We start from the raw sequence: 27344 nt of genomic DNA, 5'->3' as shown, positions 1-27344 counted from the left end.
CGACGTTTGTTGATCCAAAGGGCCGTTGGGGCTTGATATTAGGATGAACGGATGATGAACGATGGTGCTTTCTTCAAGGGCCGTCGGGGCTTGATCTTGGAAGAACGAAGAACACTTTCTTCAAGGCCCGTCGGGGCTTGATCTTGGAAGAACGAAGAACACTTTCTTCAAGGGCCGTCGGGGCTTGATCTTGAATTGGTGGATGATTGTTGATCCAAAGGGCCGTTGGGGCTTGATCTTGGAAGAACGATGAACGAAGAACGAAGAAGGCTTTCTTGATTCTTCGAGAACCTGGATGCTTGAGAGCTTTGGAGTTTCAGAGCTTCAGAGCTTCAAGGTGTAATATGAATTGGTTCCCCCAAATGAATGAATTAGCCTTCTATTTATAGAAATTTCCAAGGCCTAATTTTGAATATAATATTCCAGATGAAATAAGTCGTTTCTGCCAGGTGTTGACACGTGTCATGTTTGATGACTTTTCCAACTTATTTCGATTTTTTGTTTAGACACACGCTACGTGTAAAATTTATGTATACATGAGCGTTAAAACTTTGATTTATCGGTCAACATTTATTTATCGAAATTTCGATGTCTACAAAATCGAAGAGGATTTAGGCGGCCGACTAGGCGGCGCTAGGCAGAGCTAGGCGGCCCTCGTCTCTTCGCTTTGCGTCTGTGCATACTAACCTGTTGATCTCTGTCACCACCGACAAGGACGCGCGCCTCTTTCCCAGAACTTTTGTGCATGAAAACGGAGAATCACCATGGTGGCTTGGAGGGAGTGATAGAGGGAGATGTGCAAAGGAGAGATGAAGGGTTAGAGGGAGTTGTTTTGAAGAAGAGAAGAAGATAGAGGGTTGAAGAGACCAAGATAGAGGGTTGTCTGTTACCTGTTGTTTTGAAGAAGAGAAGAAGATAGAGGGTTGAAGAGATGAAGATCTACAAGGCAGCAGGGAAAATAGTGGAAAATGGAAAAAGTGCCTAGTTTTATGGGAAAGTCCACAGCCTCATGATAAAAAAACATGTCTTGGTAACAGATAAAGATAAGGCAGTAAGGAAAATCGTGAAAAGTGGAAAAAGAGCCTACTTTTATGTGCAAGTCCATCAGCCTTATAATAAAAAATACATAAATAATAATTACCCATTCTGATGATATTTTATTATGTGTTCTGTTTTGAAAACAACATTATATTATATTCTTATAATATAATATTTTATTACTTTTTGCTTTTTAAGCCTAAACTATGTTATACTTTTGCATTATATATGTATATCTTTTTCAAAAATAACGTATTACTAAATGTTTATTTATCTATTATATAGTAAATTTAACTAATTTATATGATATATATAATTATTTTATTCAAATCCGCCTAGGCATCTACTGCCTAGCCGTCTAGGCGCTAGATTCTACTCATCGCCCGACTAGCACCTAACGTTTTTTTAAAGGGAACTTTAACGAAAAGCACCTGTTACTGTTCACTTTAACTAAAAACCACATTTTTACACTAAAAAGTCAATCATGGTACTATTCACTTTACCCTTTATTTTATCCTTATTATTAAAATTCAAAGTTTTCAAACTTTTTTTCATTAGTTTTCTTTTTTTAAAACCTTGCTGTTTTTTCACATATATTTCGGCCTAAGTACGGAAAACAAAAGGCCCATTATCCAAAAAAGAAACGGCCGCGAAATGCAACGTTCACTTGCTGACAAACATTCTTCAACACTGATTTATTCATTCAATTCATACACGACTGCATAACACGAGTGGTTCAAATTCCACAAAACCTCCTCTCCAAATTCCAATCCGCCATACGCCCATTTCATAATACACCACACCACTCACTTTCCCACCAATCCAGTTCCTCCTCCACTTCTTCGCTTCCCTTCCGGAAAATGATTCTCCGCCTTCCCTCGCCTTCTCTCCCCTCCTCCTCCCTTTCCCCTTCCGCACCCAACCCCCTCCGGCGGTTCTCTTCATCCTCTTTCCCCCGCCCCCGCCGTCGTCGCTCCATTCTGCGATGCGCCGCCGGAAACGACGTCGTCGAACTCGACGCCTTCACCAAGAAGTCGGGCTACATCTTCGAGCTCAGCGCCCCCGAGGCCAACTCCATAGCCGACTACGATATCTCCAAAATCGGCGCCATTTACCGGCGGAAGCCTCTGATTCTTCTCCGCCGACTCTCTCAGATTGCCTTCACTTTCGGCAAGTGGTTCGCGGTTCGCTACATTGATAACCTGACGGAGCGCTCTGACCGAATGTTCGAGGTCAGTCTGTAATTCTGTTCTTGTTCTGAATTTGTTATTACGTTTACAGTATTAATTAATGATTGGTTAATTTGTTTTGTTGCAGGTTAGAGCTGCCGAGCTTCGGAATATTCTGGTAGAACTCGGACCGGTGCGTTATGCATACTTCTTCCCTCTGTTTCACTTACAATTACAATAAGCTTCTCCTGCTGAATTTACTTTGATTATCCTTTTCATGGACTTCAAAAATTCAGTTTATTACATTTGTTAATTATTTGTGATTTGTTGTTGTATTAAGTTCAACTTTTTTATGTTTTTTCTTAATCTTATAGGCATATATCAAAATTGCTCAGGCCATCTCATCTCGACCGGTACGTTGCACATACTTTACAGTTATTGCAGCATGATGTTCTTCCGACCTTGGTGAAATGTCAAATTACATATTCCTTCAGAATGTCTGCCTTCACTTTTAATATGTAATGCACTTTTCGAAAATTAATGCTTTTAAGGCCTCATGTGCAAATTGGATATTTCAGAATGCCTTGGTGACAGTTTCCCGTCGCATACAAAACTAATTTTCATAGTAATTCTCATGCATCCCCAAGATCAGTATGCTTATAGGCCAGCTTCTGTAGACATTCTTGATGAATTCTCTAAGAAATTTATCCATCCTTATTCATTTCATGTCTTAGTGTTTTAGTCGCCAAGATATTGGCATTGTTTCCAAAAGTAGTTCTGGGGTTCCATAGAGCCACTTATCCACGAAAGTGTGTCATCTCTTAGCTCTGAAGCAGTGATTGTGCATTTGTAAACAAATAATTGATGCCTTGAGTCCTTTCTGTGGATGTTAAATGAGTATTCAGTAATTTAGTTACATTCATCATTTCTGAAAAACAAGAAATTGAATCCAAGAAGGATAACAAATAGGCCCTTAGATTTATGGGTCTATCTCATCAGTAGCTTTGGTTTTCCTATTAACTTTGCTCTTTCTTTTTAAGGACTTGATACCACCGTCATACTTGGATGAGCTCTCATTGTTGCAAGATCGAATATCTCCATTTTTTACGGAAGTTGCTATAAACACAATAGAACAAGAACTCGGTTTACCGATAGAAGAGCTTTTCTCAGAGATCTCACCGGAACCTGTAGCTGCAGCTTCCCTTGGACAGGTTTGATTTGTTTATGCTTTGTTCTTGATCCTGTAACTTAGGTTTTGGCATCTTCAGTCTTCATTTTTATCTTGAAATTCAAGTTCATAAATCTTCCTGTGTCTCTCTAATGCTAGGTTTATCAAGCCAGGCTTCGCCGTACGGGACAGCTTGTTGCAGTAAAAGTGCAAAGGCCAGGAGTACAAGCTGCTATTTCCTTAGACATATTGATCTTGCGTTTTCTAGCAGGTCTACTTAGGAGAATAAGAAAATTAAATACTGATCTTCAGGTAATGTTGCAACATGTAACCTAGTTTTGCACCACCCATCTAGTATAGTGTCAATGAGATAAAAATTTACGCATCCATTATGGCATTGATGATGATTTTAACTATACAAACAAACATTAGTACATACCAATGTATGATACAATGTGTATGCGCATATTTTTGTTTTATTTGTATCTTTTGACACCTTCTTGGCTTTTCATAACATCTACGTGAACTTGACATGCAGGCAGTTGTTGATGAATGGGCATCAAGTCTTTTTCGGGTAAAAAGTGACCCCCATATGCTCTTTGTTGATTTATTGGCTTGCTACTTATAGCAGCATACCTTCAATTTTGTCATGTGTTATTACTTGCTTCCCTTTTTTCATTTTTAATTCCCTCAATATCATTCTATTATCTATGATATCATTTTGGCTGTTTAAGGTTTATTCTTAGAACTTTAAATTGAATACAGGTAAATCATATTGAATGCAGGAGATGGACTACAGAACTGAAGCAAATAATGGTATCAGATTCAGGTAAGAACAGGGATTTCAAATTTACATTATCTTAGTGATTGATAGTTATGTAGGAACTAAATTCAAGGCATAATAAATAGAGCCCATCTAAACACAAGAACATATTACTGAAAGTTCTGTCTACTTTTTTTATGCAGCAATACAATTTATGCATGTATATGAGGTTCATTGTCCTTAAGTCTCTCTCTGTCACTTGATTAATGTCTCAGGTGTCATAAGTTATACCTTTTAGAATTTCTGAGTGTATTAACGTGGGTCTTTCCAGATTCATGTGCCAATTACCCTATAACAGGGGATACTTGATAAATGCTTTAGTAATAATCCCCAGGATTGTTTTGCCTGCTTCAATTTGTCACTTTTCTTTCTCTTCTCTCTCTGAGCTGAGATGATATTACTTTCCTCTTCCTTACATAATTGATATATTGTTATTAATTTTGTTTCGTTGAAAGGTTACTAAGCTTATAGGTTAACTAATTTAAGGTACCTCGTTTCTATCTCTTGAAATGTTTTACTTTATACTCTAAGCAAAGAAGTTACTGTGAAATTTAGATTATGAATTGTCTCATGATCACCTAAAAGCTTCAATTTGTAAGCTTTATCCTTTGGAACTAAATAATAGTTCTATGCTCTTATCTTGATTCCTGCCTGATGCTTCACTAGTTAAATATGATAATGATGCTTGATAATATTCTCTAATTATTAGAGATGAAAAATTGTTTCAGCTGCAGTAACATTTTTTGGCATTGACCTTACAGTATCATCATGAAATTTTCAAAGTGTCATTTTACATTTTCTTTCACTTCCTTGATAACCTTAAATCCTTTCCACTTGTTATCAATTTTATGATTCATATCGAACTTAATGTCTATATTGATGCTCTAATTGTGATCAGACAGCTATACGGTGGTATACCCGATGTTTTGGTTCCGGAAATGTATCTGGATTACACAACTCGCAGGGTTCTTGTGATGGAATGGGTGGAGGTAATTGCTATTGCGGTTGTTGTCTTTATTCACTAGTCTGGATGCCAAACCCTAGAAAGGACAACTTCAAATGGCTTGGTGACCGTTCTATTTAAATTATTTCATTTAATTTGAGTGCATGAATGTGAATTACGAAACCACTTTAGATTCAGGACTCCTATGAGATATTGTAACTAAACAATATTAAAATTTATTTTGTAACTATTGCACTATTAAGTTCTAAGCTCAAGTTTTGATTCTGAATTTTTATTTGTTTCTTTGTAAACAAAAGATCCTTAAATGCTGGGTATCCATGGTACAACTTTTCTCTCTGCCATTTCTTTTGCAAGTTAAGGCAAATTTCTTAAGTAAAATCACTCCTGAATATCATATGAATTGCAACTGGTAGTTGTATGTGACCTAAGTACTTGAAATATTTTCCTTAAAGATGTATTTTTATGTACCGTTTAGTTGTTGATTTCGTCACAACTTATGTTTTTATTTTTGTTTACTTATATACTAGGGGCAGAAGCTGTCAGAAGTGAATGATCTTTACTTGGTTGAGGTCATGAGCTAAACAAACTTTAATTTTCAGCATTACTGAATTTATTAATTTCTCTGATTTTTTTCTTTGTATAAGTGCTCAATAAAATGCCTTCTTCTTGGTTCTGATTAGGTCGGGACGTACTGCTCATTCAATCAACTTCTGGAATGTGGATTCTACCATGCAGATCCACACCCTGGAAATCTTCTTCGTACATTTGATGGGAAACTTGCTTATTTAGGTATGAGCCTTGTGCACAAGTGTCATTAACTGTACATGTTTTGTACATAATAAAAGGAAATGTGTAAAAATGGAAGAATAATAAATCGTAGTTGCTGCTGAGCAAGAAAGAATAGTTACTTATGAATGACGGTGGATAGTAGGAGCCTGTCTCAGACAAAATTTTTGTAGTTGCTGGCAAGCAAGAAAGAATAGTTACTTATGAAGGACGGTGGATAGTAGGAGCCTGTCTGAGACAAAATAGGCCTCTTATAATAACTTTATTTTATAATTGAGTAGTAGGTTTTTCTAATAAAAAAATTTGTTTAAGGAATTGATGAATTTATTTTACACATACAAAGTCATTTATAATTTTATATTGAATGAATATAACTGTGATAGTTTTTATGGTCACTATTAGGCTCTCCTTAATCAATTTGTGTCTCATTGATTGCTTATATGTTTGATTTATCTGTCGTACTATGTTTGCACACTATGCCTATTTAATTACTGTTCCTGTTATGTACTTACAGATATTGTATATCAATCAGATTTAACTTTTAATACCTTCCATGGTTCCACCACCAGATTTTGGTATGATGGGTGAATTTAATCAAAAACTCCGCATTGGATTTATTGAAGCTTCTCTCCATCTTGTAAACCGTGATTTTGGTGCATTGGCTAAGGACTTTGTTACTCTTGGGTATCATGTTTGTCTATTTCTTCAATTTCTGAACATTCTTGTTGTATTTGCTGGTAGTTACTTGGTAATTTTCTGACAAACTCTTCAGATTTATTCCACCAACTGCAGACAAGGAAGCTGTTACAAAGGCTTTAACAGGTTTCTTTCCGTGTCTTCTTGAACCTATGGATTCAGTCTGGTTTGTTGGGATTAAAAGTTTAAGTTAGTGAACTCTTTCTGTGGAGGGGCTCCATTAACTGGTCTGATAAGACCTTTATTGCTGTTCTTTAGGTGTCTTTCAGAATGCTGTTGACAAAGGGGTGCGCAATATTAGCTTTGGAGACCTATTAGGAGATTTAGGAGCCACCATGTAAGTCATTTTTCATTTCATTTTATCCCTTCAAAGATATATCCTATACATTTATAAATGAAAAGCCAACTTCAGTGGCATCCACATCATTCCTGTCATTATTATTGTTATCACGACCTCCATCACCACCACCAACATCAGCATCTTCCCTTTGATTTTGGGGAACAAAGCCCTTCAAGTCCAGTAAGGCACATGTGTTTCATCCACATTGGGGCAATGCACCTAAGATCCAATATTTCGAGCTGGCTTCCATGGAAAATTCAGACTTTCTTTTTTATGCTGGCAAACAAGCAACCATTCTAGGGGCTGTCGACGTATGAAAAACTTGTTTAACTTAAGCTTATAGAACCTCTTGTCTAAGTGGAATTTCTCTTGTAATTGGTGTAGGCAAAGTTGTGCAAAACCACACAATATTATAACTTATATTTCTCTGTTTGCCCTACTTCTGATGATATCCAAGGAATCTTTGCCTTCAAAAAGTAACCATTTTCTGTCATAGTTCCTGAAGATTGGAAGAATCTACTGTTATATTGAAGTTGACTTGTGCAACCCTAGTGCTTTGGGTATTATTTTTCATTAATGACCCGATAGATTTTCTCTTGTTTGTTTCAGGTACAAGTTCAAATTTCGTATACCTTCTTATTTTTCTCTTGTCATTCGAAGGTACTTTTGGGTTTCCACTTTCCAAAAATATAAAATGGACCTCTTGCACTGTCAAGTTATATTTGATTATGATACTCAAAGAGAAGTAATAGACTCATTCTGTGACAAGTTAAATCCACTTAACCTGATCATCACATAACTTCTTTATTTTTTTGCGACGACAATCCTTTACCAAAATTGCAAATTGTAGGGTTCTCCACTTTTAGGTTCCTTGATGAATCATCTCTGCCAACATTGACCAAGTTAGAAATCGCTTAGTCATCTGGTTATCATCATATCATTTTATTGAAAACAGTGCTCTTCCGTCTGTTTGATGATAGTTAGATGACTAAATGGTTTTCTATTTTTTTTGGAGGATAATACTTCAATGGCATCTAATATAGGGACAGTTTGTATTATTGAATCGGATGGAGAGCATTGCCCACATGTGATCCCTTTGTTCTTGCTGTCTTTTTTGCACATAACACAAATGTGGAGGTGAACAAATATACTTCTTTTCTAAAGCATATCATGAATATTGTTTTTTATCATAGGGCACCAAGGGAAAAACTTATAATTTAGTGGGTACATAAGGCTTACAAGTCATCTATATGGCTCAAAAATTGGATCGGCAAGATTTACTTTGAAAACCTTTGGAAGCATGAACAGATCAATATATTTTGTAGTACCTGGACTCAACAAGACATTTTAGTTGGATACGATAAATCTGGAATTTGTGAGAAGTTCTCTCATTTAAGTGCCTACCAAATGTTAAACAGTGGTGTTATTTTGTGTTGTTTAATACTCTTTTACATCTCTCAGCCTTGCCGTATTGGAAGGTGTTGCCATTGGGTTCAACCCAGATTACAAAGTTTTAGGTAGCACATACCCATGGATTGCTCGAAAAGTATTAACAGACAGCTCAATAGAGCTCAAGTCCTCCCTGCAGGCCCTTCTTTATGAGGTAAAGGTTTCATATAATTTTTTTCATTTTTAAGCATTTGAGTTATGTATCTTTGTTCGGTTGCTTCATTAATTTAAAACTGTCTATGTGCACCATATCCTTTGTACCACAGCCTTAATTCCTAAATCCTCCCTTATCAGGATGGCGTTTTCAATATCGACCGTCTAGAGTCTTTACTTTCTGAGGTAATAACTACCGCTTCCTATATTTTCTTCATTAGTCTTGTTTCCCAATTTTATGATTGAGATGTAGGTTTCCCGGTCTGTTTCTTGTGAAATCTCCATTACAAATGGCATGTGATTTAGATACTTGATGCATTTTGGCTCACACTATCTCAAATCTCAATACCTTGTTGAGAGTATTTGCCCCACATGGGACATGAAAGGCTTGCATTAGTAGTTTAAGATCTGGGGCCTCTACACCAATTGCCAATTAATTGTGTTGAATGCTCTAGTCATAACATGATAGCAGAAAATGCATTCCACATTTTTGTCCAAACGGCTACATGTACTCCTGGTCCATAGAGAAATCTACTCTAGGTTGACCTTGAGTGTACCTCAGCTATTACCAGCTTCAGAACACGAGTAGCCTTTCTAAATTCCCCTGGTTGCATGTTAGCTTTCTAATCTTGTCTTGTTTAGCTTATGCAGAAGCTCACATGATGTTTGAATAAATGTCAATTACTGTTTTCTTGTAGGCTCTCCGTGCTAGAACAGAGAAGGTCGTGTCGAGAAAGCAAGAAGATGATGCTAATTCTAGGGTAGTTGTCAAACAAGTCCTTTCCTTTATTTTGGCAGAGAAGGTACGAATGTTTACGTACTTATTTCCTATTCATCTTCAATCTGGGAAGCCCGAATCATAAATTCAATTTCATATCTTTCTTTATTTGTAATGATATAATAATGCGATTTCAGGGTGCATTTGTGAGGGATCTACTTCTTCAAGAATTTGTTAAGGTAGAATTATTCATCATATGCCTGTTATTTTAGTTGTAATCCACAGTATAATGGTGAAAACATTTAAGTCGGTCCAATTTTGAATTTCTTCTTTCAGGTTACAAGTCCAACTTTTGTAATCAATTTATTTTAGTTGTCGTTCTTGCTATTCTTATTGTTGTTTGGTAATTTTTTTTTTTCTTTTCTATTTCCTTCCACAACTGATGGTAGGGATTGGATGCACTTGGGCTGGCAACTTTGGACTCTGTTAGGACAAGTATACCTTTTGCTGCTACCTTTTCCATCTCAACAATGACCAATGAAGACAAAATCAACTTAAGAACACTCCGTCGCCTTCTGCGATTGCTGTCAGGGTTGCAAAGAAATGAAAACTCCAAACCAGTAAGATTTTGAGCTTGTTTGGCATGGTGGAGTTGGCGTGGTTTCTGGTTGTGGTATAGCTTAGGACTTTCCTCGGAAACTTCTAACTGTAGTCTGGTGATGACATTTATGTTTTGATATGCAAGTATGTGGAGTCTAGATATGTTAGTAAATCTAAGTTTTGATCAATATGAATATCAACTATTCGTTTCTTCTTTATCAGATGGTTTCTTTTTTCAAACAGTTTTCTGTGTGACAAAATACAAAAATATCTATTGATAGGTCATTTTGAGTGTTGGAAGTTCTTTACAGATTGTCTCCTAGATTGGTGTTAAGGCTCTTTTTCAACTTCTTTGGCCTAAATGTAGCGGCCATTAACATGAGTTCAATTAATAAATTAATTACTCTGATGACATCTCTGTGACAAACAAGAGTAGCTATTTGGATAATTGGAAAAGATGGAGGCAAAGCAGCTTTGGGGTTCAATTTAAACAACCTTCTAAATATTTGTGAATTGGAACCTTTAAAGGGAAGATATCATTTTCAGAAAGTTACTTTTCACTTGGACTTACCATGTTCTAGCATGTTCTAGGCAATTTTGTTGCAATAATGTCATTTTATAGTATATCCTAAGAGTTGTTGGTCTAGCTGTCAGGTCCTTGGTTTGCTCCCATGTGGTCTGGGGTTCGACTCTCTCCCACAGTACCCACCTAGCAAATGCTAGAGTTTCTCGCTCCCCAAATGTTGTGGGGTCAGGCCGGGGGCCTAGCGATTGGTCTGGGGTTCGACTCTCTCCCACAGTACCCACCTAGCAAATGCTAGAGTTTCTCACTCCCCAAATGTTGTGGGGTCAGGCCGGGGGCCTAGCGATTAGTCGGGTCAAAGACTCATATACACTAGAATAAAAAAAAGTAGTATGAGTAAGCTTTGTTGCTAATTATTTGTATTCATTTTAGTTATCACTAAAGCATGTGACTTTTTCAGTTGGCAAGTAATCTTAAGATTGCTAGTTACTGATCAAGATCTCAACTTTGGCTTGTAGGTAATTAGAGACGATACCCCATACAAGAATCAGCAAATGAACTCGGATGAAGCAGCATTAGTTTTCAACCAACTTGCATCCGTTCAAGAAATTCTACCTCTCCTTTCTGTTCTTCCTGAGGTAAGGAACTAATTTCTGTTGGAACAAACTTGTTTTTGCACCCAATGCACTCGTTTGGCACAATGGTTTCTATAATAACGATAAGAGAAAATGCTAATTTACATCATTTTAATGAACGTCATATTGTACACATTACACGGCACAAATTTAGGACATCTCTTCTATTATGACAATGAAGTAATCAGAACAAACTTGTTTTTGCACCCATGCACTTGTTTAACATGATGGTTTCTATTGAAGTACACATTACACATGGCACAAATTAAGGACACTGTTCTATCATGACAATTAAGTAATCAAAATATTCTTATACTAGGAAATAGTGTTGGTGAAAGACGCTTGTTGATTAGTTGACATGTTAAATACAAAATTACTCTCGTTCTGTTCCAGCCATTGTAGTTCTGGAATAACTTGATTGCTCAGGACATCGTTAGTGTTTGGATGATCATTCATGTCTCATCAATATTTTCAGATTCAATAGGACATAACAGTAGTCCTAGAGACGATGGGTGTTATTTCTCAGCAATCTCTGAGGAGTCTTCATAGAATAGGGTTTCAACTAGGATTTCAGATTTTATTATTAGAAATGACTAATTTTTGGGTGGTGGCAAAATAGCTGTTAAAAGTTTTAGGCAATAGATGCTTGTCTAGATTTAGTGATTATTTAGGTCAGAAATTGGCTCGTCTGCATAGAGTTTTGTTCGTATATCTGGGCCTTGTAGTTGTCTGGATAACTGCAAACGTATGCAACTCATTCCCTGATATTTGATCGCGTATCAGTGTGGCAAACAGATTATATCTTTTCACCAGCTGGTACATTATGTTTTTGTATCTATAGCACCTGCGGCGAAGCCAGGATTGAGAAATGGGGTTTAATGGGTGGGTGCTGGGGCGTAGGAGGTGAGGGCTGTAGATGGGGTCGGGACTTGTGGGGTGCTACCGTGCTAGGAAGTTCAATTTATTTTTTGTCACATTCAAGTGCTTGCATCACCGGGCTTCAGGGGAGGCATCGTTTTATTACAATGAATTGAAAGCATCATCGGTTGTTTTCTTAAACTTAACTTTAGAAACAAGCCTTGAATTTGTGCCTAAAGTTAATTTGATACTCTGTTAATATGAGGATTACATTTTACATGCTTGCTGATTGCAATTTTACTTTGGCAGCTTCCACCAGAATCACAACAGCAGTTGCTTAATCTCCCAGCTGATCTTACAGGACGATTAATTTCCCGTGCTGCTGCAAGGACAATCCGAAGGATTGTTTTATGATTTCTAAATGCATTTTCCACAGCATGCAAAGTCGCTAGCTTATTCGTCATGTGATCCGTACAGAAATTCGAAAGCACACGATACAACTGTGACAAGCAGGAACTCAGAGGGTTCCAATACCTGAGAAACTATTTTGAGCTCTTTTTTTTTTTTTTCTGGATTTTATGGGCTGTATTTGTTCCCACGAAAATTACATAGGTATGGACGAGTTGTGCAAAGGTTCAAAGTGATGTCTCAAAACAATGTTTAGACCTCCTTACGAATTTAAATAATTAAAGCTAGAGCTAAAGCTAAAATTTCTCTCATCTTATTGTCGACGTTGATTCTCCTTTGGTGATCTCTCTCATTCATGGTTCTCCTAGCTTGGAAATCGTATGTTCTTACTCGGGCAATAAGAACCTAGAGTTTTTTTTCTTTTTTCTTTTTTTTTCAAAGAGAGATACTTTACACTCTATGTAAGGGTTCCACCGAGCGTGCCGATTTGTTTGCCCCATATATTTGCAATGGGCCTTGCGGGTAGGCCGAGAACTCACTTGAACATGAGATTGGAGATTGTCAGCGTGCCACTACTAGTTACTACTAGTAGATGGATTTGAGTAAGGAGATTGCATTGTTTAACTTATAATCGAAAGATTATGCAACTGGGAGTGGCTCAATTTAGGTTCTTCTTTTCCTTGTATGATAAGAAGTTTACTTATGTAGAGAATTCAATCACAATATATAAATAGTAAAGAGAACGATGAATTGCTTACGTGCTTTGTATTGAAATGACAATAACAATTCCCATAGAGAACTTGTATTGAAATGGAGGAATACTTGTAAAGACAACAAATCTATAATGAAATCAGAGAGCTTTGAAATGAAAAGAGTACAGCTGTTGGTTTTCTAGAGAGAGATTTGTTTAATTGTTTGAGTAACCATAGTACAAACACAAAGCAACTTGATGCAGATTCTACCTCCCCCAAATCCACCTCCTTAAGAAATGATATTAAATGAAGCCACATGCTACATTATACCAACCAACCTTACTTGTATGAGAAATATCTCTAAACATATATCAATATAATAATGGATACCACTTTGATATCTGTAAGCTAAACACGTGTCACTTGATATAAGTCTAATCTAATTTTACAATAACCCCACAAAATACCATAATTTGACTTTAGTCAAAAAGAGTGAAATTTGCCAATTTTAAGTACAAACAGAACCTAAGGGGACCTCTTGCGAGTCATGAGCTCGTATTGATGAAATTGCGAACGGAAATTAGACGGATGTGCCATGTTATGGTACAATTTAACAAAAGTGGAAAAGAATGAGTCATTCATGCAATTTCACCTCTTTTGAAATCGAACCATTGTTTTTAAATTTTAGGGTAAATTACACTTTTATACCTTAAGTTTAAGGTCTATTTCAATTCCTTACAACATCTTCAAAACATTTCACTTTCATACCTTAAGTACTAAGGTATAGTGGTTTCTTTTTTCTTTTTTTTCCCTCCCTCTTCTTCTTGTTGCTGGGTTAGGGTCGCTGGTTTCAATGTTGTTGGTTTTTTTTTTTTTTTTTTTTGGTTGAGAAAATTCAGGTTTTAAAAAAAATAAATAAATAAAATTTGCCACGTGGCAGACATTTGGCAGCCACGTGGCATATATGGAAAATGTAACGGATGTATTATTTTGAAATAAAATAGCACTCAAGGTATGAAAGTGAAATGTTTTAAAGATGTTGTAAAGAATTGAAATAGAGCCCAAACTTGATGTATGAAAGTGTAATTTACCCTAAATTTTAAATGAAATCATTACTTGATATGATAGCAAAAAGCCACAAAATAATGTAGTTTTATGTACCAATCAGACAAAGGCGTTACACAATCAACCATATACATATATGGAAAATGCACGGCATTATGAGTAGGACCCGATTGCCATTTGGCAATTTTCAACAGGACACTTCACCAGGTAAAGGGTAAATAAATAAGACAAAATAGGTAAAGCATATTTCAACCAAAAACTCTGTGTGTGTGTGTTTGAGAGAGAGAGAGAGAGAGAGAGAGAGAGAGAGAGAGATGGAAGTAGGCGATGAAGAGATAGGGATCGCCATTGTTGGTGGTGGAATCTGCGGCCTCGCAACTGCCCTTGCTCTTCATAGGTTTCTTCTTTCACTACCACCTAGTTCATTAGTTCATTACAAATTTATGCTCCATGTGAATGGTTTGTTTTTATATTTATTTGTTATTTCAGAATTTTACAGAGCTATATATCAGCATAGTTATTTACATGAATACATACAGATATATGTATATATGTATGTATGTATATATACACAGACACATACATACATTCTCCTTGCTTCTGTTGAGGTATTCCTCAAATAAGCTATTTTAGGATCCTTGTAGGGCCCACCACACTTCATATCCAGTCGTCCATTTTTTAGGTCTTTATTCAAGGATCATTTCTACAATCCGAAATTAGTTGACCGTTAGATTAAATGGTAGTTGTAGCACTGTATATGAATATATATTGTGTATATATCATGCAGAAAGGGGTTTACAAGTGTAGTGTTGGAAAGATCAGAATCCCTACGTGCTACCGGAGGAGGTATCACTATTCGGGCAAATGGTTGGCGAGCCTTGGATGAGCTTGGTGTGGCCTCAAAGCTCAGACAAACTGCCCTACCACTTCAAGGGTACATATGTCTATATATTCGAACATTGCTCGGCTCCTTACATTTTTTGTAAACATGTCTATCTGATACGAAATAACTTACTCTTGTCTTGTATAGGGCCCGCGACATATACCCTCATAATGGCAAGCAACAAAAAATATCATATGGGTAAGTGAGTATATATGACCCCCAATTAATTCAAATAATGCTAGGAAATGTTATTAGCACCCGGAAAAAGACATTTGGTATCCCATGCATATGAAAATATACAACAGGAGTGTGCAAAATGAGATTGTTAGAATGTCAAGAATCGCTCTCAAATAATATCTGATTCAATAATGCTAGTCATAAAATGTTTTACTCAAATTTGATCATCAAGTGATATATTAGTTCTTTAATTTCGTTAGAAATAAATGTAAGTTTGAAATCGGTTAATAAATGAAATAATATTAAGTCATTTGATAGAGGTGCGGAAGCACGATGCTTGAAACGGAGTGATCTGATCACAACACTAGCAGAGAGCTTGCCAGTTGGTACCATACGCCTTGGATGCCAAGCAATCTCTGTTAAGTTGGACTCGTTAACTTCCTATCCAACTCTTCAACTCCACAACGGAAGCACCATCAAAGCCACGGTACATCTACACTACAACCCGATCGCTTCATCTCTTCTCTCTATCGTTACAATTTTATCAGTTTTCTAATATCGATTAATGGTGTTAATTACCAAATCAGGTTGTGATCGGATGTGATGGAACAAAATCAGTTGTTGCAGATTTCATCGGGGTAAAACCATCAAAGCCGTTCATGTTATCGGAGGTTAGAGGTTTTACAGTTTACGCAGGTGGTCATAATTTTGGAAACGAGTTTGTACAAGTTAAGGGTGACAAGAACACAATTGGAAGACTTCCAGTTCATGATAACTTGGTCTACTGGTTCGTCTCTCACCAAGTGCATGGCGGACAAGGTGCATTCTTTTTCTTTTTCTTTTTCTTCTACAAAATTGTATCCCTTGTTATGTGAATCGTGACTACATCAAAGAAATTGTATGTGTAGCAGATCCGTCGAAGGTTTCAAAGGATCCAGAGCTCATTCGACAATTTACATTACAATCAATACTCGAGGAATTTCCTTCAGAAATGGTAGACATGATAAGAAAGAGTGAACTAGAATCAGTATCTCACGTGCGCTTGAGATATCGTCCGCCATGGGAGATAGTAGTACAAAATTTTCGAAAAGGAAGCGTGACGGTGGCTGGAGATGCCATGCATGTGATGGGGCCTTTCATCGGTCAGGGAGGCTCCGCAGGCATCGAAGACGCCATTGTTATTGCTAGAAGCTTGGCTCCCGCATTGGCCAAAAATTACTACAAAAAATGGAGTGGAAGGAATGGAATGATGGTTGAAGTGGGAGAGGCTTTCGACAAGTATGTGAAAGAGAGAAGGATGAGATTGGTGATGCTCTCTACACAAACTTATCTACTTGGTTTGCTGCAACAAGATTCAGGGTCGATGCTTAAATTTGTGTGTTTAATCTTGATGGCTACTCTATTTAGTGATGTAATTCGTCACACTCGATATGATTGTGGACGTCTTTAAAAATATGAATTCCGTCAGTTGGTTAATGTCAGGCGTGGTGCCTTGAAACCAAATTTAAATTTCATTCCCGTAAATTTGATTATACCGCTTTGTCACAAACCACGGCCACATTGTAAGCAAATTTGTAAATGTTCTTTTTCCTTGTTCGCGAGGCATCGAGTCATACACCCTCAAGACTTGAAGTAGCACATAAATAACTGGAAATAACAAAACTGGGAAGAAACCTATTGACGATACAGATGATGAAGCGATCCAAGAAGCTTTCGTAGATGAAACGATACAAGAAGCTTTTGTAGTTTTTTTAATATACCTCAAGCAAAGTACACAGCGTTTGGAGCGAAGGATCGTCAAAAGTTAAGTGAACATACTGTTACAAACAATCAAAATCGATTGAATCGATACCATACCTTTTGTTGCTTTTTTTTTGGAAAACTACCTTTTGTTGCTTTAGTAAAGCAAGTTGGTGCCTGCACATGTTACAAACTACACTTATATTATCTCTCTTAGGCAGACATCATGGACCAAACCGAAGGAACCTGTTCGCCCCATAAATTCGCCATGGTCCTTGTGGGTGTGCTGGGAATTTACTTCAATATGAGATTGAAGATTGCAAGCGTGCCACTATTGGTTACTGTTAGTAGACGAGATTTGAATGATGAAAATTGCGCTATTTAACTTCTAACTAAAAGATTGTGTCATTGAGTGGGAATGGCTCAACTTAAGTTGTTTACTTATGTAGAGAATTCGATCACAATACGGGACTGGTGAAGAGAAAGAGAAATTGTTTAATGCTTTGTATTGAAATGACAATACCAAATTTGAAGAGAGAACTTGTATTAAAATGGAGGAATACTTGTAAAGACAACAAAGCTATAATGAATTGAAAGAGCACCTTGACTTTAATTGAAAGAAATGAAAGAGCACATTGACTTTAATTGAAAGAAATGAAAGAGCTTGCAATGAAATGGAAAGAGTGCGGCTTTTGGTTTTCTAGAGAGAAATTTGTTTGATTGTTTTGAGAGTCCCCTCTTTCTTCGTTGGCTGCAAATATGCAGAGAACAAACCATAGTGTTAACGCAAAGCCACTTGATTCAGATTCTACCTTCTTCAAATTCACCTTCTTAGGAAATGGTATTAAAAGAAGCCACTTGCTGCATTCCACCGTCCAAACCTCACTAGTATGAGAAATATCTACAAACATATATCATAAAATAATTGGTGTCACTGGATACTTGTAAGCCAAACATGTGTCACTTGATGCAAGTCTAATCTAATTTCACAATAACCCCACTAGATACCATAATTTGACTTTACTCCCAAAAGAGTGAAGTTTCCTAATTTTAAACACAAACAAAACCTAAGGGGACCTCTTGTTAGTCATGAGCTCAATATTGATGAAATTGTGAAGAGAAATTAGACGGACTTGCCGGACAATTGAACAAAAGCCACCTCTTTTGAAATAGAACCATTTATTTGTTTTTTATTTATTTATAAATGAAGACATTACTTGACATGATAGCAAAAGTCCACAAAATAATATAGTTTTATGTGCCAATCAAAGGCATTTCACTATCAACCACATATATAAATATGTGTGTGTGTGGAAAATGCAATGCAATATTAGTAGGACTCGATTGACATTTGGTAATTTTGAAACAGCACGCTTAACTAAGTAAAGGTTAAACGAAGGAGACAAAATATATAAAGCATATTTCAACCAAAGACACTGAGAGAGAGAGAGAGAGAGGAGAGGAAAAAAATGGATGTAGCAGATGAAGAGTTAGAGATCGCCATAGTTGGTGGTGGAATCTGCGGCCTCGCAACTGCCCTTGCTCTCCATAGGTTTCATCTTTCACTACCTGTTATATCATTAGTTCATTACAAATTTATTCTTCATGTGAATGGCTTATTTTAAATGTAGTTGACTATCAGCATGATAAATTACATGAATACATACATAGTCTCCTTCCGTTCAGGAATTCCTCTAATAAGATGTTTTAGGATTATTTGTGAGGTTCACCTTAATCATATCTAACACATCTTTCAGATATTCTCTCAAAGATTATATCTACAAATAATCACTCAAATCCGAAAATATTTAACCGTCATATTCAATAGTAATCATAATAGTAACACTGTATATGTTATGTATATATATCATGCAGAAAGGGGTTCACAAGTGTTGTGTTGGAAAGATCAGAATCCCTGCGTGCTACCGGAGGAGGTATCATTATTCGAGCAAATGGTTGGCGAGCCTTGGATGAGCTTGGTGTGGCCTCAAAGCTCAGACAAACTGCCCAACCACTTCAAGGGTACATATGTCTATATATTCGAACATTGCTCGGGTCCTTACATTTTTTTAAACTTGTCTATCTGATACAAAATAATTCACACTCTTATCTTGTATAGAGTCCGTGAGATATACCTTAATGATGGCAAGCAACAAGAAATGGCGTATGGGTAAGTGAGTATATATGACCCACAAATTAATTCACATAATGCTAGAAAATGTTATTAGCACTCGAAAAACAACATTTTGTATCCCTTGTATATGAAAATATATGGGACAAAATATACAAGAGGATATATGGAAGAAAATACACAAGAGGAGTGCATGAGCTCGTTTGGAAGTGCTTTTGAAATGACTGAAACCGTAGTTGGAGAAAGAAAAAAATCGGGTTCCAAGAGCACTTGTGCTTCCTACAAGAATGACTAGTTATGTGCTTCCTATGAGAAGCACTTCAAGTGTTTTGCATTTTTACTAAGGATTTGTTCCAAAAAAAAATATTTTTCAACAAAAGCATTGTTATTCATTTTAGAAATACTTCCAAAACGAGCCCAACATTGTTAAAGTGTGAATAACAACTCTTATTAAATAATTATCTAATTCAATAATGCTAGTCATAAAATATTTTCATTAATTTGTTCACCGAGTGATATGTTAGTGAGTGTCAGTACTTTAATTTCGTTAGAAATAAATGAAGTTGGAAATCGGTTCAATAAATGAAATACTGTCGTGTCGATAGAGGTGTGGAAGCACGATGCTTGAAACGGAGTGATCTGATCGAAACACTAGCAGAGAGCTTGCCAGTTGGTACCATACGCCTTGGATGCCAAGCAATCTCGGTTAAGTTGGACTCCCTAACTTCCCATCCAACTCTTCAACTCCACAGCGGAAGCACCATCAAAGCCAAGGTATATCTACACTACCACTCGATCGCGATCGTTTCATTTCTTCTCTGTATCGTTACAATTTTATCAGTTTTCGAATATCGATTAATGCTGTTAATTATCAAATCAGGTTTTGATCGGATGTGATGGAACAAAGTCAGTTGTCGCGGATTTCGTCGGTGTAAAACCATCAAAGCCGTTCATGTTAGCGGGGGTTAGAGGTTTTACAGTTTACCCAGGTGGTCATAATTTTGGGAACGAGTTTGTAATGGTTAAGGGTGACAAGAAGACAATTGGAAGAATTCCAGTTCATGATAACTTGGTCTCCTGGTTCGTCACTCACCAAGTTCATGGCAGACAAGGTGCATTCTTTTTCTTTTCTTCTACAAAATTGTATCCCTTTGTTTTTCGAATCGTGACTACATCAAAGAAATTGTACGTGTAGCAGATCCATCGGAGGTTTCGAAGGATCCAGAGCTCATTCGACAACTGACATTACAGTTAATCAAAGAATTTCCTTCAGAAATGGTAGACATGATAAGAAAGAGTGACCTAGAATCAGTATCTCACGTGCGCTTGAGATATCGTCCGCCATGGGAGATACTGGTAGAAAAATTTCGAAAGGGAAGCGTGACGGTGGCTGGAGATGCCATGCATGTAATGGGGCCTTTCCTCGGGCAGGGAGGCTCCGCAGGCATCGAAGACGCCATTGTCATTGCTAGAAGCTTGGCTCCGACATTGGCCAAAAATTACGATAGAAGATCGAGCGGAAGGAATGGACTGATGGTCGAAGTGGGAGAGGCTCTCGACAAGTATGTGAAGGAGAGAAGGATGAGACTGGTGATGCTCTCTACACACACTTATCTACTTGGTTTGCTGCAACAAAATCCAGGGCCGATGCTTAAATTTGTGTGTTTAATCTTGATGGCTACTCTATTTAGTGACGTAACCCGTCACAGTCGATATGATTGTGGACGTCTTTAAAATTGTAAAAGTTGGTTATGTCAGGCCCGACGCCTTAAAACCAAATTTGAATTTCATTCCCAGTAACACACTGTAACTAAGAAAACAACTATGGAGAACCAAGTGACGATACAGATGATGAAGCGATCCAAGAAGCTTTCGTAGATGAAGCGATCCAAGAAGCCTTCGTAGATGAAGCAATACAAGAAGCTATGAACGAACAAATTTTAGCAAGGGAACGTAAATTTAAACGTTGTGATCCAGACAAAATTTTCCTATTCTAACTAACTTACGGACTAGACTAAAACACAAGCTGGCCTAAGCTTTCATGAATACGATAGTGCTCCACCGCGGATCCTCTGATCTAACTCCTTAAGTGAACATTCTGTTACAAACAATCAAAATGGATTGAATCAATACCATACCTTTCGTTATTCTAGCAACCAAGTTGGTGCCTGCACATGTAACAAATTCCTGCATCAAAACCACCATTTATGACTCTGCTACGATGGCTGAATCTGATCTCGCCGAAGCATCTGTTGGAGCTTTATTACTTCTTGTTGCTGTTCCGGAGACAATGAACTCAGTTTTTCAGGTGTTAAGCTCAAAACTTGTTGTAGTAGAGCAGACTCTACTCCAGGTGGAAGCTGAGACTGAGAAAGATAAACCATGATATCAGATACTCATATCAAATGGCAAATTGGCAAGCAGCATCTCTTGCCTAGTTGTTTTTCGAAAAGAAACAAAACTTTTCTTATAATAAACATCAACCATACGTAGCTGGAGACATTAACTGCATCCTATTGTAAGTTTACATCAAGATTCTGGAGCAACCATATTTCTGAGACAAAATTCTTAAATACGAAAACAAGGAAATGAAACTACATGCACTCACATAGGACCAAAGCGTAAACTCTATGCATGTGTTAGATATTGTCAATATGAGCTATTCTTAACTTTCTTTTGGAAATCAACACATAAAAAGCTACAATTCCAGAAAAGCGCAAAAAAGTAAATTGCTAAATTCCCATGAAGACCTTCCAATCCTCACTTCCACCTCTTTATAGTAATTCAACAAATACCCTCGTTCCCAACTAATTGCTGGTTCCCGTTACACCAAGCTATCCCCATCCCCTGAACTTATTCCTAGCATCTGCATTATCAATGTGTGAAGAAAGTGACTGTTGCTACATTCACAAAACCCACCTTTCATATCCCCCTCACCTCCCTATTCTATCCATCTATATCCTAGGTATATCATATGGACTGATCCTAGGCGTCAGAGTGAAACTTATCCATTATTCTGCTCCATTCCACAATGGTACATGGATCATTGAAAGGCCCTAATTAATACGCTTAGGAATTCTAAAGGCATAATTCATGACACCTAAGACATTGATCATGTAACATAGAGAGGGTCAAAGATAATGAACATAGGAATCCAAAACAATAGACCCAGAGCACGAGTGTAAATTACATTAAGTACAGGTAAAAACAAGCTGTCAATCATGTAGTTCTTGGATGGGCGTATCAATACTAAAAAATTAACTCTTGCATCAGTAAATCACTTCTAAATTCCAATAAGTCTTTATGTTATATACACTAGTTCATCAAGAACCCACAAGTAAAATCCTTCGAGATGTTGATTAATCGCTACAGATGATTTAAACCAATAGTTCATTATCTAACTGATTTTCTTTTCCAAACCTCCATCCACTAGTTAAGAGAAAATAATTAGTCACCAAACGTTATATAGAAAATCCCCTTTATCAGAGAAAATTTTGCAATGCTTAAGCTACAAAAATGTGTGGAATGCTACAAAAATGTGTGGAATGTCACAAAAGTTTTCCCCAATTCGCTGAGAATATAAACTCCCGCATTGTTTTCTGTCTATCTAACATTTGAATTTATAAAAGCCTATGCCTTTGGTTTGCACTTGGCTTTTCTATTAAATGCTATACAAGCAACATGATATCAGAACAAGCAGTTCATCAGGTGTCAGGCCTAATTTTGTAAAATGTGCTCCACAACACAATATAAGTGAAAATATATATTCATGTGAGCTCATATGTGACGGGATGTTTTGAGAATATCAATTCTCACATCAGTAAAAGTAAGCCTTACATTTCAATGTATAAGATTTAAGGATCTCCACCCATTGGCAATTGGTTAATACTTTTCAGTTGGAGGCACAGGCCTTAACATAATCTTAATAACAATTTGCCAGCAATTCATGACACCAAAAAACCAAAACATTGTCACCGATCATCAAGACAACTTTTCTTTTTACACAAAAATTTCCAGTTTCAAGACCAAACTAGCTGCAAAAATATGAAAAATATACTGGAATAGTAATCACCAGGGAAGACATTACCTGAGAAATCTGTTTCTCAGAGCGCTGTACTTCTTCTGACTTATGAACAGGCTTCGCAGGCAAAGCATGGGGCAATACGGATCCATTGGCAAGAGGCACATTAAGACCCACTTTTGACAAAGTGCTACTACTTCCATCATCCAATTTCATTAGCTTTGAAGGGCGCTTAACTGATTCTACTGAATCGTTAACCGCTTGAAAAGATCTACCAGCATCCTTGTTGATTGCCTGTGAGATTCCCGAAGACATTGAGGGACCAGGCTGTAACAAAGAAAGCAAGTTAGATAACACAAACAATGAAAAAAACTAAAAAGATAACTAAAAGCACCAAACGATGGCGGTCAGATAGTTTTTTCACACCCTAGTCATCTGAATTTTGTAAACACAGACCAGCAACGTTCATTCAGAAATTTTATTAACAGTCAACTAAAATACAACACAACAAGCATAGTGCATTATGTAAGTTTCTGTTCAGCTTAACTAATCATTCTATCCGCCTATGCAACTAATCCTCTTTTTTATCAAAGGTAGACATCAAACTCGAAGAATTATGACAAGTACTATAAATTGGCACCTGAAAGCTGGCTTCAGATAGAGGACGAGGTAAAGAAGAATGCTGTACGGTAGCAATTGGATTAACCATCCGAGTGTTATGCCCAAAGTTGGCACGTCCAACCTGACCCGGATGCTGTATCAGAGGAGGCTGCATTTTCTGGTTTGAACTAGAAGAATTCATAAGCTGAGTTTGGGGTCGAAAGGACAAACCACTTGAAGACTGAGGGTGTATGGGAGGAAATGTTGGAACTCCAGATTGCCCCAGCAATGGGGCCTGTTGCAAAAAGTGGTGGTTTACATGTTGTGGAAGCTGCATTCGAGGCTGCATGGGTTGCTGTTGGGGTGCAGAAAACTGGCTTCTACCCAATGGATTTTGAGGTGCAGCTGCAAATTGGCCTTCTTGCACATTGGGCACCAACCCAGACTGCAACTTATTAGTTGCAGGAGGGGGCAACTCAGCGTGGGTTTGAAGTGCAGGTGACTGAGCCTGCTGGGCCTCGTTGAATGGAGGCTGTGAGGTATGACCTGAAGCTTGCCTGATATTTGGCATCTGCAACTGAAGAAGGAAAGTCAATGTCTTACCGTTAATAAGTTAAACAAACACAAGTACTTAACAATATTGAAATGACAGTTCCAGGTGGAGAAACAAACCATTTGTGGGCTCACCATTCCGAGCATTATTTGTGCCTGAAAACAAAGTTAAGATATCAACACTTTAACGATTAGAAAAAGAAACAGGCTACAGCACAAAAGCACAAGTGAAAAAGGTTATGGATATGTTGGCCCTTCAAAAAGGGTACAAAGAGGAAGTAGACAAAAGAGAGGGGAAAACAAAATTCTGTCGAAAGCATGTCCGAAGGACCTTGCTGAACAAGGAAACCAGAACTATACAGCTCAATCAAATCTACTCTTCCGGGAAGTTTATGGACAGACATCAGGAAAACCTCTCAAATGAAGTTACATATTTACAAATGAATATGCATGAAAGCTACGACGAAAGGGTAGTATCAAAAAAGAAATTTAATGGTTGAAATCTGTACCACATAAACACTATTACAAAGAGTCAAAATTTACCTGGAAGAGGGCTTTTGGCAACTGTGGCCTTGCAAGCAATAGTTGACGAGCTAGCTCTTTGTTTTGTGTAGCAATTACCTATAATAAAAAAAAAAATATGAGAAACATACCAAGACGGATCCAAAACAAAGAAATAAGCATCTTCAATTGCTCACCTTGAGCTCTGACATAATTTGATTCAGCTGACCCCTAGACATTTTGGCCAGATGAAGTGTCAAAGGATCATTTGGTGATACCAATTGATTCTGCAAACCAGACTGAGCACCACCTAGAGCTCCTGCCATGGCAGTAGCTGCAGTAATAGCTATATGAAGACCAATTGGCTGATGTTGAAGAGATTCTGCATGAACAGATGGCCCCCCTCCTTGCTTTTGAGGGTCTATGATGTACCCAAAGGAAAAAAGATAGCACAATTTCAGATAGCTCTTATGTCAAATAATAGCGCAGAAAAACAAGAAAAGGAAAAAAGAGAAGAAAACTAACCAACATTAGCAGTCAGTCCTGGTCCACCACGACCCTGCAAATGGAGAAAAAAAATACTTTAAGCTTACAATAAAACCAAAATTTATATGCACCAACACATACTCAATCCTGGCATAACCCCCTATTCAACTGTCACTAGCATTTACATATCAAGATGATTTATGTCACTCGTTTGGTTTATTGACTGCATTTCCTAGGAAACAGCATGCAGAACATTTAAAAACAGGGGGATATGCAAACAATCTTGTAACAGATTAACCAACTGAAATGTCTGAAAAACCAAAGAAAACAGCAAAATATAAGTGTAGTCCAGCCCTTTTAGATACTATTAATTCCAAACCAATGGTCAATATTAGACAATCCAGGTCAGATTCATCATCCAAGAATTTAGCATCCACAAAATATCCTTCAAGCTTGGTCAAGCAACTTCTAATATGAGAGAGGTGACAGTAAAAGAAAATAAACTACAGCGGTGCAAATTACATTTCAAAAAAAAATTGAAAAGCAAGAAAATAGGGATAACATTACAGCTAAAAGACTTCTAGTCACCTGATCTCGACTTCTATCAGTGCCTTTGTCATTTTCAGCAAAATCCACTCGTAATTGCCTGCCATTGATCTCATAACCCTGAAGATTACGACGAGCACTTAGAGCAGTCTCCTCATCCTTGTACTCACAAAACCCGTAACCCTTTGGTTTTCCAGTCTCTCTATCAATAACTAGTCTGAAACAAAAAAGGATGTATAGAAAAATAAATTAAAAATATTCAGCTACTTCCGGAAACCCAGAATTTTGGATATTTACCATACAGTACACCTACTTCATAACCAACAGAATATTGTAGCATCAGCTAAACGAAAATAGCTAGCTAATAGGACTTCGCTTCTAAACTCACTTCAAAAACTGAAGACACTTTTAACGTACCAACATCCTAGAACATATAGCTTCGCTAGCATAAGAAAAACAACTCATTTAACATCCTTTAAAATTCAACTGCCTCTAAATTTTGCAAGTAAAGATTGTATATTTTCTTCGGAAACAACGATAAATCGGTCTCTAAGTAAACATAAAAGCTGAATTAGAATTCAAAAGGACAGGACAGGAAGAAGAGGGTTTCCGTAAAATTGTAAATTTGTGATTAAATTATATTGTTTTTTTTTTTCTTCGGAACAACGATGTATCGGTCTCTAAGTAAAATATAAAGCAGAATTAGAGTTCAATTTTAGGGTTTATGTAGAATTGTAAATTTGCGTGATTGGGAAGTGAATCAACTGACTGACCTGAAAGATACAACAGGACCAACCTCCTGGCAGATTTCTACAAGCTGTTCCTCAGTGGCATCATAAGGTATATTCCCCACTGCATCACCAAAAATGATATTCAAAAATTACCCATAAAATTTCAACCCAATTTCCGTAAAACCCTTAAAAGATTTAAGAATTGGCATTCGTACTCGATTGAACTCATTGCAATCGATTTCGAATCAAAATCGACGCCGCAAGATTCACATAATTTTTCGACGAATTTTCTAGGGAAGCAAAACAGATAATGAATGAATGAATGAATGAATGAGAAAAAGGAAAGAGTACCAAAAACGCAGCGGTGCTGAGAAGCGGCCATGAATCTCAAGAGGAGGAGAAGAAGGTGAAGCGCTGCTTCATCTTCTTCCTCCTTACCATTCTTTCTGTTCTTCGGTTTTCTTTGGAACTCCTCTCCTCGAGACGGGATTCGCAGAGAAGGTTGAGGGAGAGAGGGGGCAGCGAAGTCGATCGATTTGGTTGATGAAAACAGAAGAAGCAAGAAACTGCGGTTTCGAATGTTTTTGCCTTTTATTTACTTAGCATGCCATGTCCCATGTCTGAAATGTTTCACTTAGCATGCCATGTCTCATGTCTCACCAAAAAATAATTAAATGTGTTATTAATGGCATATTTACCTCTAGGAATTAAACACTGAAATTATTTTAGGGCATGTTTATTTGTGGAAGAGGAATTTGAATAAATTTAACTGATGATGTGCACAATATAGACTTTACATTTTTGCTGACATGGATTCAATAAGAGAATGGAGTGAGTTTAGCCTCACAATATGCTAGCAATAATGTGATTCAAACTCGCTTTTTGCGATAA

The 27344-nt window shown here is 37.2% G+C and overlaps 4 protein-coding genes across 10 annotated transcripts; 3 read left to right on the top strand and 1 right to left on the bottom strand.

The window, feature by feature from the left end:
• The first annotated feature begins 1754 nt into the window (after positions 1 to 1754).
• On the top strand, positions 1755 to 12639 carry LOC114827521 (uncharacterized aarF domain-containing protein kinase At1g71810, chloroplastic). Of its 5 annotated transcripts, XM_029109431.2 has the most exons (21): positions 1755 to 2270; positions 2356 to 2400; positions 2582 to 2620; positions 3248 to 3418; positions 3535 to 3687; positions 3914 to 3949; positions 4161 to 4204; positions 5097 to 5187; positions 5690 to 5731; positions 5843 to 5951; positions 6518 to 6632; positions 6721 to 6770; positions 6903 to 6981; positions 7594 to 7644; positions 8446 to 8587; positions 8728 to 8772; positions 9285 to 9389; positions 9502 to 9543; positions 9754 to 9924; positions 10946 to 11065; positions 12230 to 12639. In XM_029109431.2, exons 1-21 carry the CDS (start codon positions 1899 to 1901, stop codon positions 12332 to 12334), a joined length of 2127 nt encoding a protein of 708 aa, XP_028965264.2. In that variant the 5' UTR covers positions 1755 to 1898; the 3' UTR covers positions 12335 to 12639. The 5 variants fall into 5 exon arrangements, with proteins under 5 accessions (XP_028965264.2, XP_070662955.1, XP_070662958.1 ...); XM_070806854.1 differs by lacking the exon at positions 8728 to 8772; XM_070806857.1 differs by lacking the exon at positions 9754 to 9924.
• Positions 12640 to 14344: 1705 nt separating this feature from the next.
• Positions 14345 to 16677, top strand: LOC114827520 (monooxygenase 1-like). 2 transcript variants are annotated; one of them, XM_029109430.2, is made up of 6 exons: positions 14345 to 14482; positions 14873 to 15019; positions 15116 to 15166; positions 15464 to 15632; positions 15733 to 15964; positions 16057 to 16677. In XM_029109430.2, exons 1-6 carry the CDS (start codon positions 14400 to 14402, stop codon positions 16593 to 16595), a joined length of 1221 nt encoding a protein of 406 aa, XP_028965263.1. In that variant the 5' UTR covers positions 14345 to 14399; the 3' UTR covers positions 16596 to 16677. The 2 variants fall into 2 exon arrangements, with proteins under 2 accessions (XP_028965263.1, XP_070662137.1); XM_070806036.1 differs by having other exon boundaries at positions 16054 to 16677.
• Positions 16678 to 18297: 1620 nt separating this feature from the next.
• Positions 18298 to 20816, top strand: LOC114827519 (monooxygenase 1-like). Its single transcript, XM_029109429.2, has 6 exons — positions 18298 to 18437; positions 18761 to 18907; positions 19005 to 19055; positions 19622 to 19790; positions 19897 to 20128; positions 20215 to 20816. Exons 1-6 carry the CDS (start codon positions 18355 to 18357, stop codon positions 20748 to 20750), a joined length of 1218 nt encoding a protein of 405 aa, XP_028965262.1. The 5' UTR covers positions 18298 to 18354; the 3' UTR covers positions 20751 to 20816.
• LOC114827518 (cleavage stimulating factor 64-like) lies at positions 20746 to 27094 on the bottom strand. Of its 2 annotated transcripts, none has more exons than XM_029109427.2 (10): positions 26805 to 27094; positions 26496 to 26574; positions 25765 to 25939; positions 25216 to 25249; positions 24888 to 25111; positions 24733 to 24810; positions 24310 to 24345; positions 23678 to 24208; positions 23104 to 23364; positions 20746 to 21382 (listed from the first exon to the last, which is right to left on the bottom strand). In XM_029109427.2, the coding sequence occupies exons 1-10, from the start codon at positions 26833 to 26835 to the stop codon at positions 21233 to 21235; spliced, it is 1599 nt and encodes a 532-aa protein (XP_028965260.1). In that variant the 5' UTR covers positions 26836 to 27094; the 3' UTR covers positions 20746 to 21232. The 2 variants fall into 2 exon arrangements, with proteins under 2 accessions (XP_028965260.1, XP_028965259.1); XM_029109426.2 differs by having other exon boundaries at positions 23678 to 24214; positions 26805 to 27084.
• Positions 27095 to 27344: the final 250 nt, after the last annotated feature.

Source organism: Malus domestica, chromosome 10 (genome assembly GCF_042453785.1).
Source record: "Malus domestica chromosome 10, GDT2T_hap1".
In the NCBI taxonomy this organism is placed as follows: domain Eukaryota; kingdom Viridiplantae; phylum Streptophyta; class Magnoliopsida; order Rosales; family Rosaceae; genus Malus; species Malus domestica.
This window is presented reverse-complemented; position numbering and strand designations above follow the sequence as displayed.